The 14,366-nt window shown below is 39.1% G+C and overlaps 1 protein-coding gene across 3 annotated transcripts in view; it reads left to right on the top strand.

Moving 5' to 3' along the window:
* LOC134534813 (uncharacterized) overlaps positions 1 to 9,314 on the top strand; it is a 187,090-nt gene extending 177,776 nt beyond the window's left edge. For all 3 annotated transcript variants that reach the window (XM_063373411.1, XM_063373410.1, XM_063373412.1), the window contains one exon: positions 1,343 to 9,314. In XM_063373411.1, coding sequence (XP_063229481.1) covers positions 1,343 to 1,841 — 499 coding nt within the window. In that variant the 3' untranslated portion in view covers positions 1,842 to 9,314. The remainder of the gene's footprint in view (positions 1 to 1,342) is intronic.
* Positions 9,315 to 14,366: the final 5,052 nt, after the last annotated feature.

The following is a 14,366-nucleotide window of genomic DNA, read 5'->3' as shown; positions in this document are numbered from 1 at the left end:
AAACAAACAAACATACAAACAAACATACAGGTGAAACTAATATAAAGCGTGTAAAAAGGGTATTGAAAATTGAAACAAATATGGCGACACTACAAACTGTCAGGATCTTTATTTTTTCTTACTCTCTACTTAGTTCCTTACAATAGCAAAACTTAATGGCTTCTTATAATGATTATATTGTATGTCATAAAATTAAGATTTCTTTTCTTTTCTTGAGCCGATTTTGATGAAATAAAGCTTATATTTCTTTCTCTGCTATGCTCAAGTAAACTTGAAAACCCCATTAAAATTCGTATAGCAGTTTTGTAGAACTCCGCGTACAAACAGACAGACAGAAAAAAACTACTGTTTTAATATAGTATAGATAGATAATATTTACAGTGCTAATAAACAACTGTACTTGATGTCTGACCACCAATGTTTATTCGAAATTCACTCAATTTCGGTCAAGTTCCGCAATTCACACTCCTCCTCACTGGAGCTAGGCTCAACAGTGATTCGCTCCTTACCTCGCGCCTGTCCACACACACAGTCTCGCGCCACTCAGTCGCACTCTCATGGTTCCGTCGCTCCGCATCGCGCCACTCTCTAGGAGTGTCTCTCACCCTCTTTGCCTATGTCGCACTTCCCTTCACTCGCGGAACTCCCCGAACTTTCGGAACTCGCTCGGAACTTGTCGCGTGACTCTCGCGGAGACTGCCTCTGCTGCTTAAATACCTGAGGCGCCCTTCTCGAACCGACGAGAGCAGCTGTGACGAGTCGCGTCATCCTGGGCCGACCCGACGCCCGAAAAGTCCCGAAAGGTGGTTTTTATTCATGGCGGCGGAATTCTCAAGGCCGCTCAGCGATAGATAACAGCGCCGTGGCAGGACGATGCGCTAGGAGCGGTGGGGAGGAGGGGGTATAGACGACCCTCGTAATCCGGCCTGGCACGCGTGGCAGACCTTACGTCAGTGAACGGCACGTTACACGGCGTGTGACGCAAGTGGCCGTGCGGGGCCGCCAGCCAGCTCCGAACCTGGCGCGTGTTGCGGTCCTGTCTGCGTTCGTAACAGTATGTTTCGTTCTAAACAAACGCGAACACACAGTTGCACAAATGAAGATTGTTGTTACTTCAGATTTTACCAGTTTTTTAATGTCTTGTTACTATATCAAGAATTTTCATTTGGACTTATGTTCAAAGTAAGTGTGCACAGTTTCAGTAAATTCACGAAGATCTGTGGATAATTTGAGACCGGCGTTCTTCGCCAATTGAAGATGAAACCTGTGAACGGTGTAATGCACAACATCACAGCCCCCGTGGCTCCGCGTGTGAAGCAGGTCGTGCTCGGGCTGCTTGCAGGTGGCTGGGCAGCCGGCTCAACACGAAGAACACCGGCTCCTACTCGTTCCAGAACGCCTTCTTCTACCTGCAGTGGGGGGACGATGGAACGGCGCTGGCGTCGGGCGACCCGCTGGAGCGCAGCCTCGTGACGCTGCGCAAGACGCGGCGGCGCGCCAAGCTGCACCCGCACAAGCAGCGCTCCAAGTACCTGTGCCGGCCCGAGCGCGTCGTCGAGGCGGGCAACCACTTCGTGTGGGAGTTCGTGCCCGGCCACGGCACGCTCAACGTGCCTCCCGACGCCGCCATCCTGCACCACTACCGCGTCTGCGAGTTCGGCGGCGACGACTGCGTCAAGACGGCGTCCGCGCTCGACCGCACCGCGCACCGCTACCGCGCGCCGCTGCTGCAGCGCGTGGCGGCCCGGTGGCGCCTGCTGGGGCGGCGCTGCGGCCTGCCCGAGACTCCGCCGGCGCCCGGCGCCTCGGCCACCGCCCCCGCCGCCACCCCCGGCAGCTAGCGGCCCCGCGCGGCTGCCCCCGCGGCGCCACCGGGCCGCCACTGACCTGCGGCCTGCCGCCTCCACGGAGACAACCCTGTAGCGTGGATCTCAGTGTCGACAGCTAGGTTGGCAAGCATGCAGCTGACGCGCGCACCTCGTGGCGGATGGGTGCAAGGACAGGAGGAAGGAAAACAAAATAAAGGGCTTCCCAAAGGGCGGGCAGGCAATGAGACACTGCGCGAGGCAGACAGACACACTGTTGATAGATGGAGCCAGGACGGATGCGGAAACGTAGGATGTGGCCACTCGGATAACGACTCGGTGCTCGTAGAGCTCGTTAAAAATACACCCGTTTCACACGAGCGAAATCTACATTCAGTTTATTACAGACTAAAAAAAAAAATTTCAAGTTGTATGCTGTGCGAAGGCAAAAAAATATACATACATGAATCATTTTTTACAGCCACTAGCCTACACGTAACGAATAATTAAAAAATCTAAATTAATACAAATGTTGTGTAAAAAATAACTAATTATATATATTGTTTTTGGAGCACGTAACTCTGGTTAGCTGTTCATTAACAATATAGTTTATTTCACAAATTTCCGTTTACTCATAATTACCACGCTCTGTGAACGTTCCGTTCCTTGCACGAAAACACGAACGTGAATTACAGCGAAAATAATTCCATTAATTTACTTTTTTTAAAGATAATCCGATGGCTGCTGTTTGTTCGTTTAGACTTTTTGTATTCAAGATAGAGGGTGCATACACTAACATGCTGTTTTCGCACCATCGTCGTCCTAGCGATTACTGAACCGGAAAGTCTTTCAAATGCAGGAACAGGAAGTCACTTAGCTGAAAGTCTGATATGTAAAGGGGATATCAAACAACAAGTTAATCGGGGCCTGTATTAACTGGAAACATTATTTTATGCTGATGGTATAGAAAAGACTGTCTTAGGTTAGATGCGCCATCGCCATCATTGGTGAATATTATGCGGAAAATAGTTTACGTTTGTTATTTCATTAAATTTATTGTTATTTGAATTTTTAAAAAATATATTGTACTTATACGTAGCTAAAATACTATCTATTTTTGAACACGTTTCATATTTCCCGTCTTAAAAAGAACAGTCCTGTTTAAGTGGCTACATTCTATACTTTTCTTACAGCTATGGTGTCACAGTCATCATAAATTAAATAGAAAATGGTTTGAAATGTTTGTAAAAAATAATTTGCGTGAACAGAGGAAGATTGCACTAACAATAAAAGCACGTAAAGTTTCCGCCATCCATGTCCGTGTGCTTGCGAATCCTCGTCATTGTAGAACAGGCCTAAGTGCGGAGAATAAGTGTGCGCGCGCGGAAATAAATGAACATCACATATCATAGCTAAGAAGACAAAATTGTTCTCGGAACAGCATTATTTGCAGAAAGAAGATACAAACTATTTTATATTACATGAATGACTTTCATAAAGTATTATACCACGTATTCGTACACATGAATAATTGGAAAAGTTTCAAAGACAAGAAATATTTTAATCCTACGGTAGCTAGTACGTACTTTTAAAAACTACTCACAATGGACGAACTTATGGACATTTGTATGTTACGTACCAATCACGATTCTCTTCTGTGTGCCAGCGTTTTGCATCTGCATACTATGCTCATGTTTTTTTCTTATGAAAATACTGTTACCAGTGAGTTTATTTTTAGTATTTTGTTTTCAGAAGGATAATGCTTGAACTGCACTTTCCTTTTCCCTTCGTAACATTTTGGTATCTACCTTCATCACAAGGAAGATAGCACAATCTCAACACCCTACTGGTTCTACAAATAATGAAATTCAAACAATCTCCAAAAAAATTGCAAAATTTTTTTGCACGAATCTAGCCAAAACGTTCAGCTAAATAAAACAAAATTAACTAGTAGACAACTGATAAATCTGCTGTGTCAAAATGGGTATTCCTTTAAATCGAAATCGACTTTCGCTACCATGAATTACCAAATTTATATTACTAAATATTTTCTTAAAAAAGACATAAAATGTATATACTGCAAAGAATATAATATGGCTACAAACATCAAATTACAATTGATGACCCGAGATGTAACTATAATAACAAATTCTGAAATAATTACAAAATAATATCATTAAAAAATATAAATACATATCAAAATTTATAATGCATTAAAGATTCATATACATAATTAAACTTAAACTGATGGCATTTCAAAAATTACTAAAATTACTAGCTCGCATTAAAAAAAAAACACTTTACAATTTAAAAATATATTTTACTCGAGATTATAATTTGTATTATTTTTTTTCGGCACAAATTTGGGGAGTGCGTGAACCAATTATAAAAACGTATTTTAAACTTACCTTTATACTTCAATGACAGTTGAAAACCTTCCAAGTCATTCTTGTCGCGAGCGCAAAAGAATATAGAAATTCGTATAAATTATGCTTCAAATTTTGGTGACAACGTTTTCCAAAGTGTTAAATTTCTCGTGGATAACTTCGTTGATTAATCTCATTAACCACCGGTGTCAAACCAAAAACAAGGTACCCTTAAAATTTGCCCATTTCAGAAACTTGCAAAATGCGTGAGAAAATAGCCTTTATACTCGCAAAAGGCATAACTAAAAACATAAATCCTATAATGATGTCGCAAACGTTCACACCAACACCATAAAAAAAAAATCAGATCAAAGAAGCTACTTACAGTTCTCGTCGATGTTGAACGAGGCACTCGTTAGCTAGAGAAAGAAGCATTCAGATTTGATGCCAATGAAAATGTAAGTTTTCAACCGTTTTAAGAATTAAGCTCCCTGAACCCGCCACCGAGCAAACGTGCTCCAGGTTTTCGTCGGAGCGCCGAGTCTATGGCACTTCACTCAAGTCCGCAGCGCGCGGTTCGCTAGCACGTGTTGTGCGCCAGTGGTGCAGTTCGACTGGACAGCTGTCGTGACGAGCCGTCAGACTTCCTGCCCGCTCGCAGGTGTGTCTCTCCTGCACCCTCTCAGAGGTGCCAACTGTCGCAGAACCCGCCCAGTGCTGATACACTCGTCCGCCGCTCCCCGCGCAACTACACAGCTCTGTATATTTTTATTAACGTTAAAACGGAAATTAATAAAACCTAAGCTTTTCAAAAACTAAACTTAAAACTAAACTAAAATTTACATTACAATTTTTAAATACTTTTATAAAGCATAAAAAATATTAAAAACGAATAAATAACAACTAATAAAATACCCAAAATAAATTACTGACAGCCAAATTTTTAACAAAAAAAAATCTTTAAAAGCAAACGGCCTTAAACAACTAACGGAAACATTTTGGCATGAGGCTTTGCTACAACTTTTTGTGCAGAGTTATTTCACCGAGCTTCAAATACAAGATCACTGTTCGAAACAAAAAAAAAAAAAAGGCTTTTGAAATTGTAATTTTTATGACTAAGTTTTAAGTTCTGAACACCAAAGTTCCACTGTGTTTTAAATTATTTATAGTTACGCAACCAATGCGTATCCATGAATAATGATGCCAGGTACAAATTAACTCAATTTTGTCGACCGTAAGTCTAGGGTGATATGAGTTTCACTTAAGTATTATAGCTTAAATACGAAGTACTTTAAAACCTTGCAATTTCAGCCCTTTACTGCTATTGCAGTCTGCTCACAAGCTATTATAATGGTTGACACTGCGAGGCTAACACTTTTCAAGTACTGAGATTGTTTGTACCTTCTTAGGCTGTTCACGCACAGTGGCGAACGCAGCTCTGAATTTTGGGAAGGGCGAATGATCGAAAAATTTAAGATATGAAATACCTCCCAATTACATAGAAAATCAGAAAATTTTAAGAAAAAAATAAAAGTCTCTTAAACGGTTTTTTTTAACGCGTTTCTAACGTTTATCCGATTTTTAAGGGCACACAGTTTAAAAAAAACAACGTACCAATTTTTTTTTTTTAATTGAAGACACTTCAAAGGTCAGGTTCGGGCTGGAGTAGTATACATTTTGTTATTCATAAAAATAATGTTATTAGTTTTAAGAGGTGTTATGGCTGAAAAGGGCGATCACAATAGGTGGAGTTTTCAATCATCCTGTCTTGTTTGAAAAAAAAAAAATGTTTATGGACATACACCATTTGCTAGTGTTCGCTGTGTCTCATAGAGAAACAATCACAATAATGAGCAGAAAAGATGCATACGAAATACACGCAGAAAAATAAGCCGAAATCGACTGTTTTCAGCAGGGGGTGTTCACGTCTGCGTGATTACATGCTAACTGCGTGAAGCCGATTTTTTTCGGGAAGCCTTCCTTTCACAGACGAGAGAGCCACATCCGAAGTTCCCCGAAGTTCCCCGAAGGTTGCTTAGCAAATAACTTTTTAATATGTAGCTATCCAGGGCTAGGAAACCGTTTACATGATTTCACAGTATCTTAAATGTAGCTATCCTAACCAAATTAACCGTCCACAATGTTTTAAAGTATTTATAATGTAGATAACCTAACCTAATTGACCATTAGTTATCATGAGTTGTCCAAAATATAAAAAAACGAAGATGCACGTTCGGGCGTTTGGCTCTCTCGTCTGTGAAAAGAAGGCTTCCCATTTTTTTTCCTTGAGCAAATTGTTCCGCCATATTGGTTAAACGTCCAAAAAATTGTTTGAAGGGTAGTGTTTGCTGTGTGTAAACAGTTTTTAAATTACTTATTTTTATGAAAGGGACTGTTTTTAACGTCGGAGATTCTAATCCATTCTTGCTAACCATCATCAGACGTGGTCAAGCACCATTACCGCAATGTTTTGGGCGTAAATAATATGGCGGTGGGCGAGGTTAAAAAAGTGACTTCACCTACGTCACGGCATGCCGTCTCTGGCAATTCCAAACTCCATGGGTTTTTAGCTTGTTTTGATGTGTATTCTTTGTATTCGTCTTTCTTGTCCATTCTTGTGGTATACAGTGAAAACCAGCAATGGCATATGTCCATGTAAATTTTTTAATCTATATTCCTTATCACAAGAATCATAAAAAAAATTGATGTTCGCCATTAAGCATGCGCACGCATTTCTCTGAGGACATCCGGCAGGAAACAATATAGTCATTAAGTACACATATGATTGTTTCCTTGTTGATCACATTGGGCACTTATTTTGTCTTTACGTGTACAAAACACACTCACAGATTCTAATTGTACATGTTTTACAGCAAAATGCGGTGAGAGAAAGATATATGTGTATATATGTATATGTGTATATATATATATATATATATATATATGTATGTATTTAAAATTAGGCTGATCCAAATTTCCCGAGAAAAAAAATTAAGAGTAATATATTGATCTCTACGGCCTGGTAAATATGGAGCGTTGTAACACGCGTTAGTGGAATACGTACATAGGTGTAGATAATTGCGTACGCATGCATGTCGAGGTACCTAGTGTACAGTAGGAACGTTCATTTTAACGCGCGCTTTCGTGGAGGTTAAACCTGCTACCACGGAGGAGGCTGGTCATATTGATGTTGAATAATTCATTGGTGAAGTTGAAAAGAGACCGCATACTTCCCCCGAGGTTCATTTCTATTTGCAATGCCTCTCAATGGTGTTTCATATCGTATGTGTCCCGCAATCAAACAGTATGTTGAATCCTCTCTTAAAACAGCATGGGCCCAATATTGCCTTTGACTCTGTCTTTAATATTTTGTAGCGACGATATAGATGCCAAAGACATACGAACTCTTCGACTTGTATCGTGAAACTACAGGCGTGAACACGAGACCGGACGCTTCAAACGCGCGTTTCAACGATCCATGTGTACAGGCATAAAGCTCCATCGTCATTGATCTCTTTCTCAAGTTCATTGCGCTATAACACAATGTCTGCACTCACTAGTTTCAAAAGAAAAAAAAGCGCTTAGCTAAGCTTGTAATGATCCCTGTAAAACACTACTAAAAAAATACTAAATCATATGTAATGTTTACTGCATTGATCAGATTAATTAAAAACTGCGATTGAATACTCAGTTGTTATATTTCAATAATTGCGTGCATTTAATTACTTTTTTTTATTTCTTCAGAAATAGTTGGTAGTTTATATTATCTTTGGTAGTTTATAGCGAAAATTATTCAAAATTGTAGCGTAGCATATTTTTAAAAAGGTTATCGTTTCTTGTGTTACGGACTGTTTGAAGCCAGACTGGTTGAATGATTTTCAGATTGAAGAATTATTTACTTCAATATATAAAATAAAATACATTAGTTATCATTTCTAAAGCTGTTTTCAACTCACAAAGAGCAATGTTTTTTTTTTTAATGTAGAAGAAACGTACCAACCTTAGCATTAGCAACATTATTTTTTACAAAGATGGTGCAAGACAAAAAAAAACATTAATTAAACTCGACCAAAACTAATTAAGTAATAATATTTATATGTACGCCTGAATTGTTCCTTGTGTTAAAATTAAACACACAACTTTCTACTTCATGCAATGTTAGTGTGCTTGTAAATAGCTTACATTGAAAACAGTGCAAATGACAAATTTCACATATGAGATAAAACTTGATCTTATTTTTAATTACTGTTACGTACGATTAAGTTCCTAAAATGAAACCAAAGAAAATAAATTTACTGAAATTTTTTATCTAACTGATGTTTTGTGTACATATCATTTTCGAATAATAAAATCTATAATTAGCTAACAAAATATACTCAGATACCTTTTTAATAAACAGTAGAATATTATGTTTTACGACACAATTTTTTTATTGATTTTATATATCATTTAAATATTATGTTTGAATATAATATGTTATAGTACTTAAATATTGTACGAATTTGTGTGAGCCACATACATTTAAACTAAGAATGCTATCAGTATGTATACGTGAGGAAGGTGAAATTTTGTGAAACCTGTGTGGGCTGGATCTCAGATGAACATAGCCTTCCTGCCAATAAACATGCGAAATAATGATGTGGAACAAAATAAAATAATTTAAGTTTCATAATCATATCTCCTAGTTTAAATTTTTTTATATAAAATGGACATAAAAGCTTGTTATAAACTAAATAACAGTTATGATTTATTTTGTAAATATGGAAAAAAAATTTTTTAAGTATTCTAGTGGTTACAAGTTTCCAGCAGCAATCAAAAAATTGTCATCAGCGTATTTTAAAAATATAGTTTGTATATGTACCTGTTATTTTTCTAGCGCATAACTTACTGTCAGCAAGCACCATATGTTTTTTTCTTCATAATACATTATTTATAGTTTGTACGCACGTGTGTGTATGTGTGAGGTAATCACCTAGAATATATACTTGACTGAAAGTAGTTTTTGAAGTGTAGCAAGAAATATGAATTTTAGTATTTATGTATCATCGACTTTTGTTTGTACAGACATAAACATGATATTTACGAAGGAGAGTGTTACCATAGATTGATGACAATAAAGATGATGAGTCGTTTGTACTTGAAACCACACTGTTTGTGATTCACAAGTAACTTTGTAACCAGAAACTTGGTGTTTTATTTTACGTACATGCTATATATCACATTACACTGTTGGGATAATAGTAGAATAAAAATGACGAAACCTAACATCCTTTAGAAAAAGGTTTCAGTTTGAAAACAAGTTCAATACGAAAAAAAAATTAATCCCCATTTTTTGTTCATTCATACCCTTTGAATCGAAATAACTTAGCCTATATTAAAAATTGATTCTAGGGTAAAATAAAGACAACCACGTTATCTCATAATAATAACTCACGAGTAAAAAATTGAAGGAAAAAAAACGTTTTCCATAGCCAATTAATTAAGCGGGACGCAGTAAAGTTAGGCCGATTAGAAAATTGTGTCAAACAAAGTTTTCGATAATGTTAGGAGTGGAGAAAATTGGTCCGGAAAAAAAATCCAAATTAACTTCCGAGATTTTTATTTCTTAGCTGATATTTACACTATTGAGTAAATTACAACATATAAATATATATTCGAAACTTAACCACTCTTTTATTACATCCGCAATTCACTCTCACCACTGTAGCTCGGCTCGACAGTGGCTTTCTCTACTGCGCCTCTCTAACAGCGCACCTCTGCATCGTGCCACTCACTCGTCCGCCGCGCACACAACACCGTCCCGGATGCTTAGGCTACCGGTGCACCAATCTTAGGACACCGAGTCCGTCCATAGTCGTCCACTTTCGCTCACCAAGTCTCGCCCTCTTTACTTCACAGCCTCGCATGCTTGCCTCGTCGTTTGTATAACTCAAAAGCCACGCTCTGGAAAAGGTATCGTAGCCCTTCGAGTTTTCTTTGTTTGTTGACCATATTTCTGTTGTGGAGTATTGTGTGGCGTTAAATCCTGACAACAGCAATTTTTTTGCTTAATTTGTGTTTTATGTCATTTGTGTTTTTTTTGTAGTTCTCTTCCACAGACATACATGTGCTAAGCAATGGCATATGTCCAAAAGCCTACATCAAGTCAAAGGATAATATGTATTAACGAGTGCCTGGTTCCCACGGAAGCTGATAGAGAGCACGATTCGTTCGGTTCGCGTCCGTCACTGTAGATAGCAGCACCGTAGTGGAATAATATTATTTCGTTTTTATAATACGATTTTATAACAAATACGCATCCCAAATACACCAAACTTATTTATAATGTGTTACAATATTTTTTAAAACATTGTGCAAAAGATCCCGGATGTAGTTTGAATTATTATGTGTAACCTTAAAACACCATTGTTCGTTGAAAACGTATTTGAAAATTCAACATTACTTTTAAATAACCGTACCGATTGTGCTGAAAATCGGTGGACGATCGTTAAATTACATAATATTAATAATTCAAACGACGAAAACATGATTGAAAAGTCAAATCGATGGTTGTTCCAATCGAGTGGAAGAGAGATAAGGCACATGCGTACAATGAGCGCAACAGGACACATCCGTAGTGGGACAATGTGTGTAATGGGACACTTTTTCGTGCGTGCAGCCGGCGTTCATCGATTTATTAGACGTTGTCACGTCAAAAAACACGTGATTTAAAAACTGCTTAACATATCAAAGTGATATCTGTTTACGAAAAGCATTAAACAATGCGCTGAGGGCAAATGAGTTGTTTAGGAGAGTGAAAAAGGCTAAAACTTGTGTTTTCAGGATCATGTTCAGACACGAAACTCCCTGTACAAGGGCTCCTGTATTACACCTTTTTTTCTCATTTCTCCGCCAAACTATGCTATGGTTACCACTCAAATCTCATAGTTGTCCCATTGTACACTCCCTGGGAACATTTTGGGAGACTGTGGATCATTAAGTTTCAAATGCATAAATAAAAACAAGTGCAGTTTCGTCTATATCTGTGCCTCTATTTATTTTACTTTTATAGATGATGTAACATGAGTAAACAAAAAATTATCTTACTAACAATACCTTGGTTTGGTAAAGAAGTTGATTACTTAAAATACATAATTGGACTAATACATGCATACTATAAAATTTTGCTATATGGGCCGGCCCTAATCAAAATGTTGTTAAGAAATTTTCTTCGCCGTTGTAAAAAAATAAACAATAAACAATAAACAATCCCAGAATTTTAATTCTTGACACATAACGTTATTAGTCCTGTAGTTATATAATTTTCGATATCTCAGGATCGTCGAAGTAGTAGCCTAACTGGCATGCTGTAGGCATCGAAGGGAAATTTGGAGGTATGATGGTTGAAACAAGCTGGCCGGGGATGATGTTTTATATTACAGATTGGCTAACAGGGCGCCGTAGCAGTCCTTGGTCACCGAGAACGAGGAAGAGATTGTGGTCGCCATTTCGGCTCCAGGCTCTTGGACCCTGTCTCTGAACAAGCTGAATCCAAAAGAATTAGACCTGCTTCACAGACAGTCATTAAACGGACAAAAATGCCCACAAAAACGGTGATGGTCGGGGAAGAGAAAGGTGTTCGAAAACTCACCAAAGCAGGGTGTTGCTCCTAGCGCTCAGGAAGTGGGCCCGCTGGGAGGTGAGCGAAGACAGGACCGAAATAAGCGCGGGTGACGCGGAAGCACTAATAATTCAGAATTATTAAAATTTAGCAAAAAATACAAATTTCTACATTGAATGCACAGACTGACTAACTACTATCTAACTGAGGGAAAACATCCCTTGACGAGATGACTAATTCTCGTACGATGGCAGAAGTGGAAGACGCGAAGTAGTCAGGCTTATGTCGCGGCAAGAAGTTCCTCGTAGAGCGAGGTGACGCTTAATTAAAAACGGTGCTTGATTTAGGGAGGAAGAGGGGGTGCTTCGGCTTCAGGGCCGAAAGGTTCCGAATATTTCCGAAGTGGTGGCCGAGAAATACTGACTTAGATATCTCGACGTTTCTTCTGGTGCCCGGTCGCAGCGCGACCTACTGAGGAGTGGCCGAACCGAGAAGAAATCGAATCGTACACATCGCACTAGGCTACTTAAAAAGTATGGGGCTTATGGAGGAGACTTGTGGAGCACTCTGGCGGCTTGGAAGAGAAGGACAGGGGAGTGTTGGCTCTGTGCGTCGCTCAGGGGCAGTGGCGTCTAGCGGGCACTCGGAGTAGTTTATAAATCTGCCACTAGAGGTCAGAGGCGGTACATTTGAACACTCGTGTCCAGATCTTGAGACAGGTCGTCCCTGCCAGGGGTTAAGGACCGGTCAAAGCGCTGGGCTGTGTTTCCAGGAAAGGCTGGAGAGGGGGGAGGAAATTTGCAGGTGCAGTGGGAAATGTGCTCTACTGAGCCTGGGGACGTGCCGGGATGTAGGGAAAATGAGACCTGGGCATGGCTGAAATTACTCGCGTAAGTCGAGGTCTTAGAAACGGACTGCTCTGATAGCTTGCAGGACATAGCAGTTCTTGTCACGGCTGCAGGGAGAATCATGCGTGCGCCAAAGCGAAGATAAGGCGAGCCTCACTGCTGGCTCGTGAGATGGTTGGCAAAAATCAGATACATCGCTGGGAACAAATTGAGGAACTAGGTTGACAAATATCACGTAGGAGTGTGCAGAGAGTGGAAAGAGTTTAAGTTTTAGCTACAAAATTACTGCTAAAATAATAATTCAAAAATTCAAATTTACTATTGTGCTGAAAAATGCTAATTGGCGGCACACCATGCACGACGATAAAACCGCGCGCCCTGAAAACTGCAACACCGCGCTAGAAGCACCAGCGATTGTCGACCTTATCATCCCGCATCACTACTTACACAAGCACATCCTTACTGGGCGATATGCTTAACGTTTCGACGACAGCGAGATAATTATGGATGGTAACAAAAATGACCCAGAAAAATGATGCTTGCAGTAAGGAACCATCTCACAATTTGGCTGGAAAGATTTTGGGAAACTATGGAAAATCGAAAACAGGATGTACGGACTGTGATCCCAACCCGAGTGCTCTGGAATTCGAGGTCTGTGTCTTAGCACTGTGCCACCTCGCTAAATTGAGTAGAGTTGTTTCTGATGTGCGAGTAATATGAAACACCTTTTACGATAAATAACCAATATTATTCCAAACATCATATAAGCGAACTTACAATATTATAAAAAATTTCTTTAAGATCTCTAGTATCACAAATGAGGTACTGACACAATATCACATAATGTTAATACAAAATATAAAAAAAAAATCACAAATAGCTATAAGTAAATATTTTAAAAACTCAATGTCATACTTAGGAGTTTCTTCTCAGTAAAATTTTTGCATTCGGTAGGTAAACATACAAAAACCAGCCAGATGCTATGATGCTGCATAACTGCAAAAAGCCATATCATCTGCTTAAAAACCAGAAGAAGCCACTCCAAGCTGGTTTGCAACATATTTGTCTGTAAGTTTGGTCTGTGTTTTGATTTGGGGTACTTAACTATGGAAAACAATTGTTCGGAGGTGTAGGTAGGTACTGCCATCATTCTGAAAGCATGCTATCCAAGGATTCCTAGACCATTGATTGTACTAAAATCTCAGTTCATTATCACTCACCAATCCTGCGAGCTACTTTTGAGATTTTTCTGCAACGAAGTCAGCAGTGACTTAAAACAGAGTTGAAATAAAAATTTGAAAACATTTAAGTGACATTTGAATTAAAAAAACTATTTACCAAATGCCTCCATCAGCAATTATTCTTCTTCAACGCATGAAACACGATCACTAATGACTTTTTTTATTGTATCCTAAGAATGGAAAGTGAGAGTATTTATTTTTTTGTTTTAGTCGTCCCTCCTACTTGCGCAGTTTGTTTTCAAACCGAACAGAGCATTCGCGGAAATGCATTTATCATCACTTAGTTCACGAACAGGCCTTGACTTAAATTTCGTAAACAATTAAATTTATTCCCTTAACGCAGAGAAGCGCTTAATCTCTGCGACTCTGCGGAGCCAGCGCACTTCGCAGTAGATGACACAATCACCATATTGAGATTGCGACACAAAATACTGAAAGCACCCCAGACACTTCAGTACAAAAATGAGCTTAGAAATTACAAAAGAACAGTTCTATAATAATAGGTT

Source organism: Bacillus rossius, chromosome 8 (assembly GCF_032445375.1).
Source record: "Bacillus rossius redtenbacheri isolate Brsri chromosome 8, Brsri_v3, whole genome shotgun sequence".
Lineage (NCBI taxonomy): Eukaryota > Metazoa > Arthropoda > Insecta > Phasmatodea > Bacillidae > Bacillus > Bacillus rossius.
The sequence above is the reverse complement of the archived record's forward strand: the minus strand, read 5'-3'. Positions and strand labels throughout refer to the sequence as shown.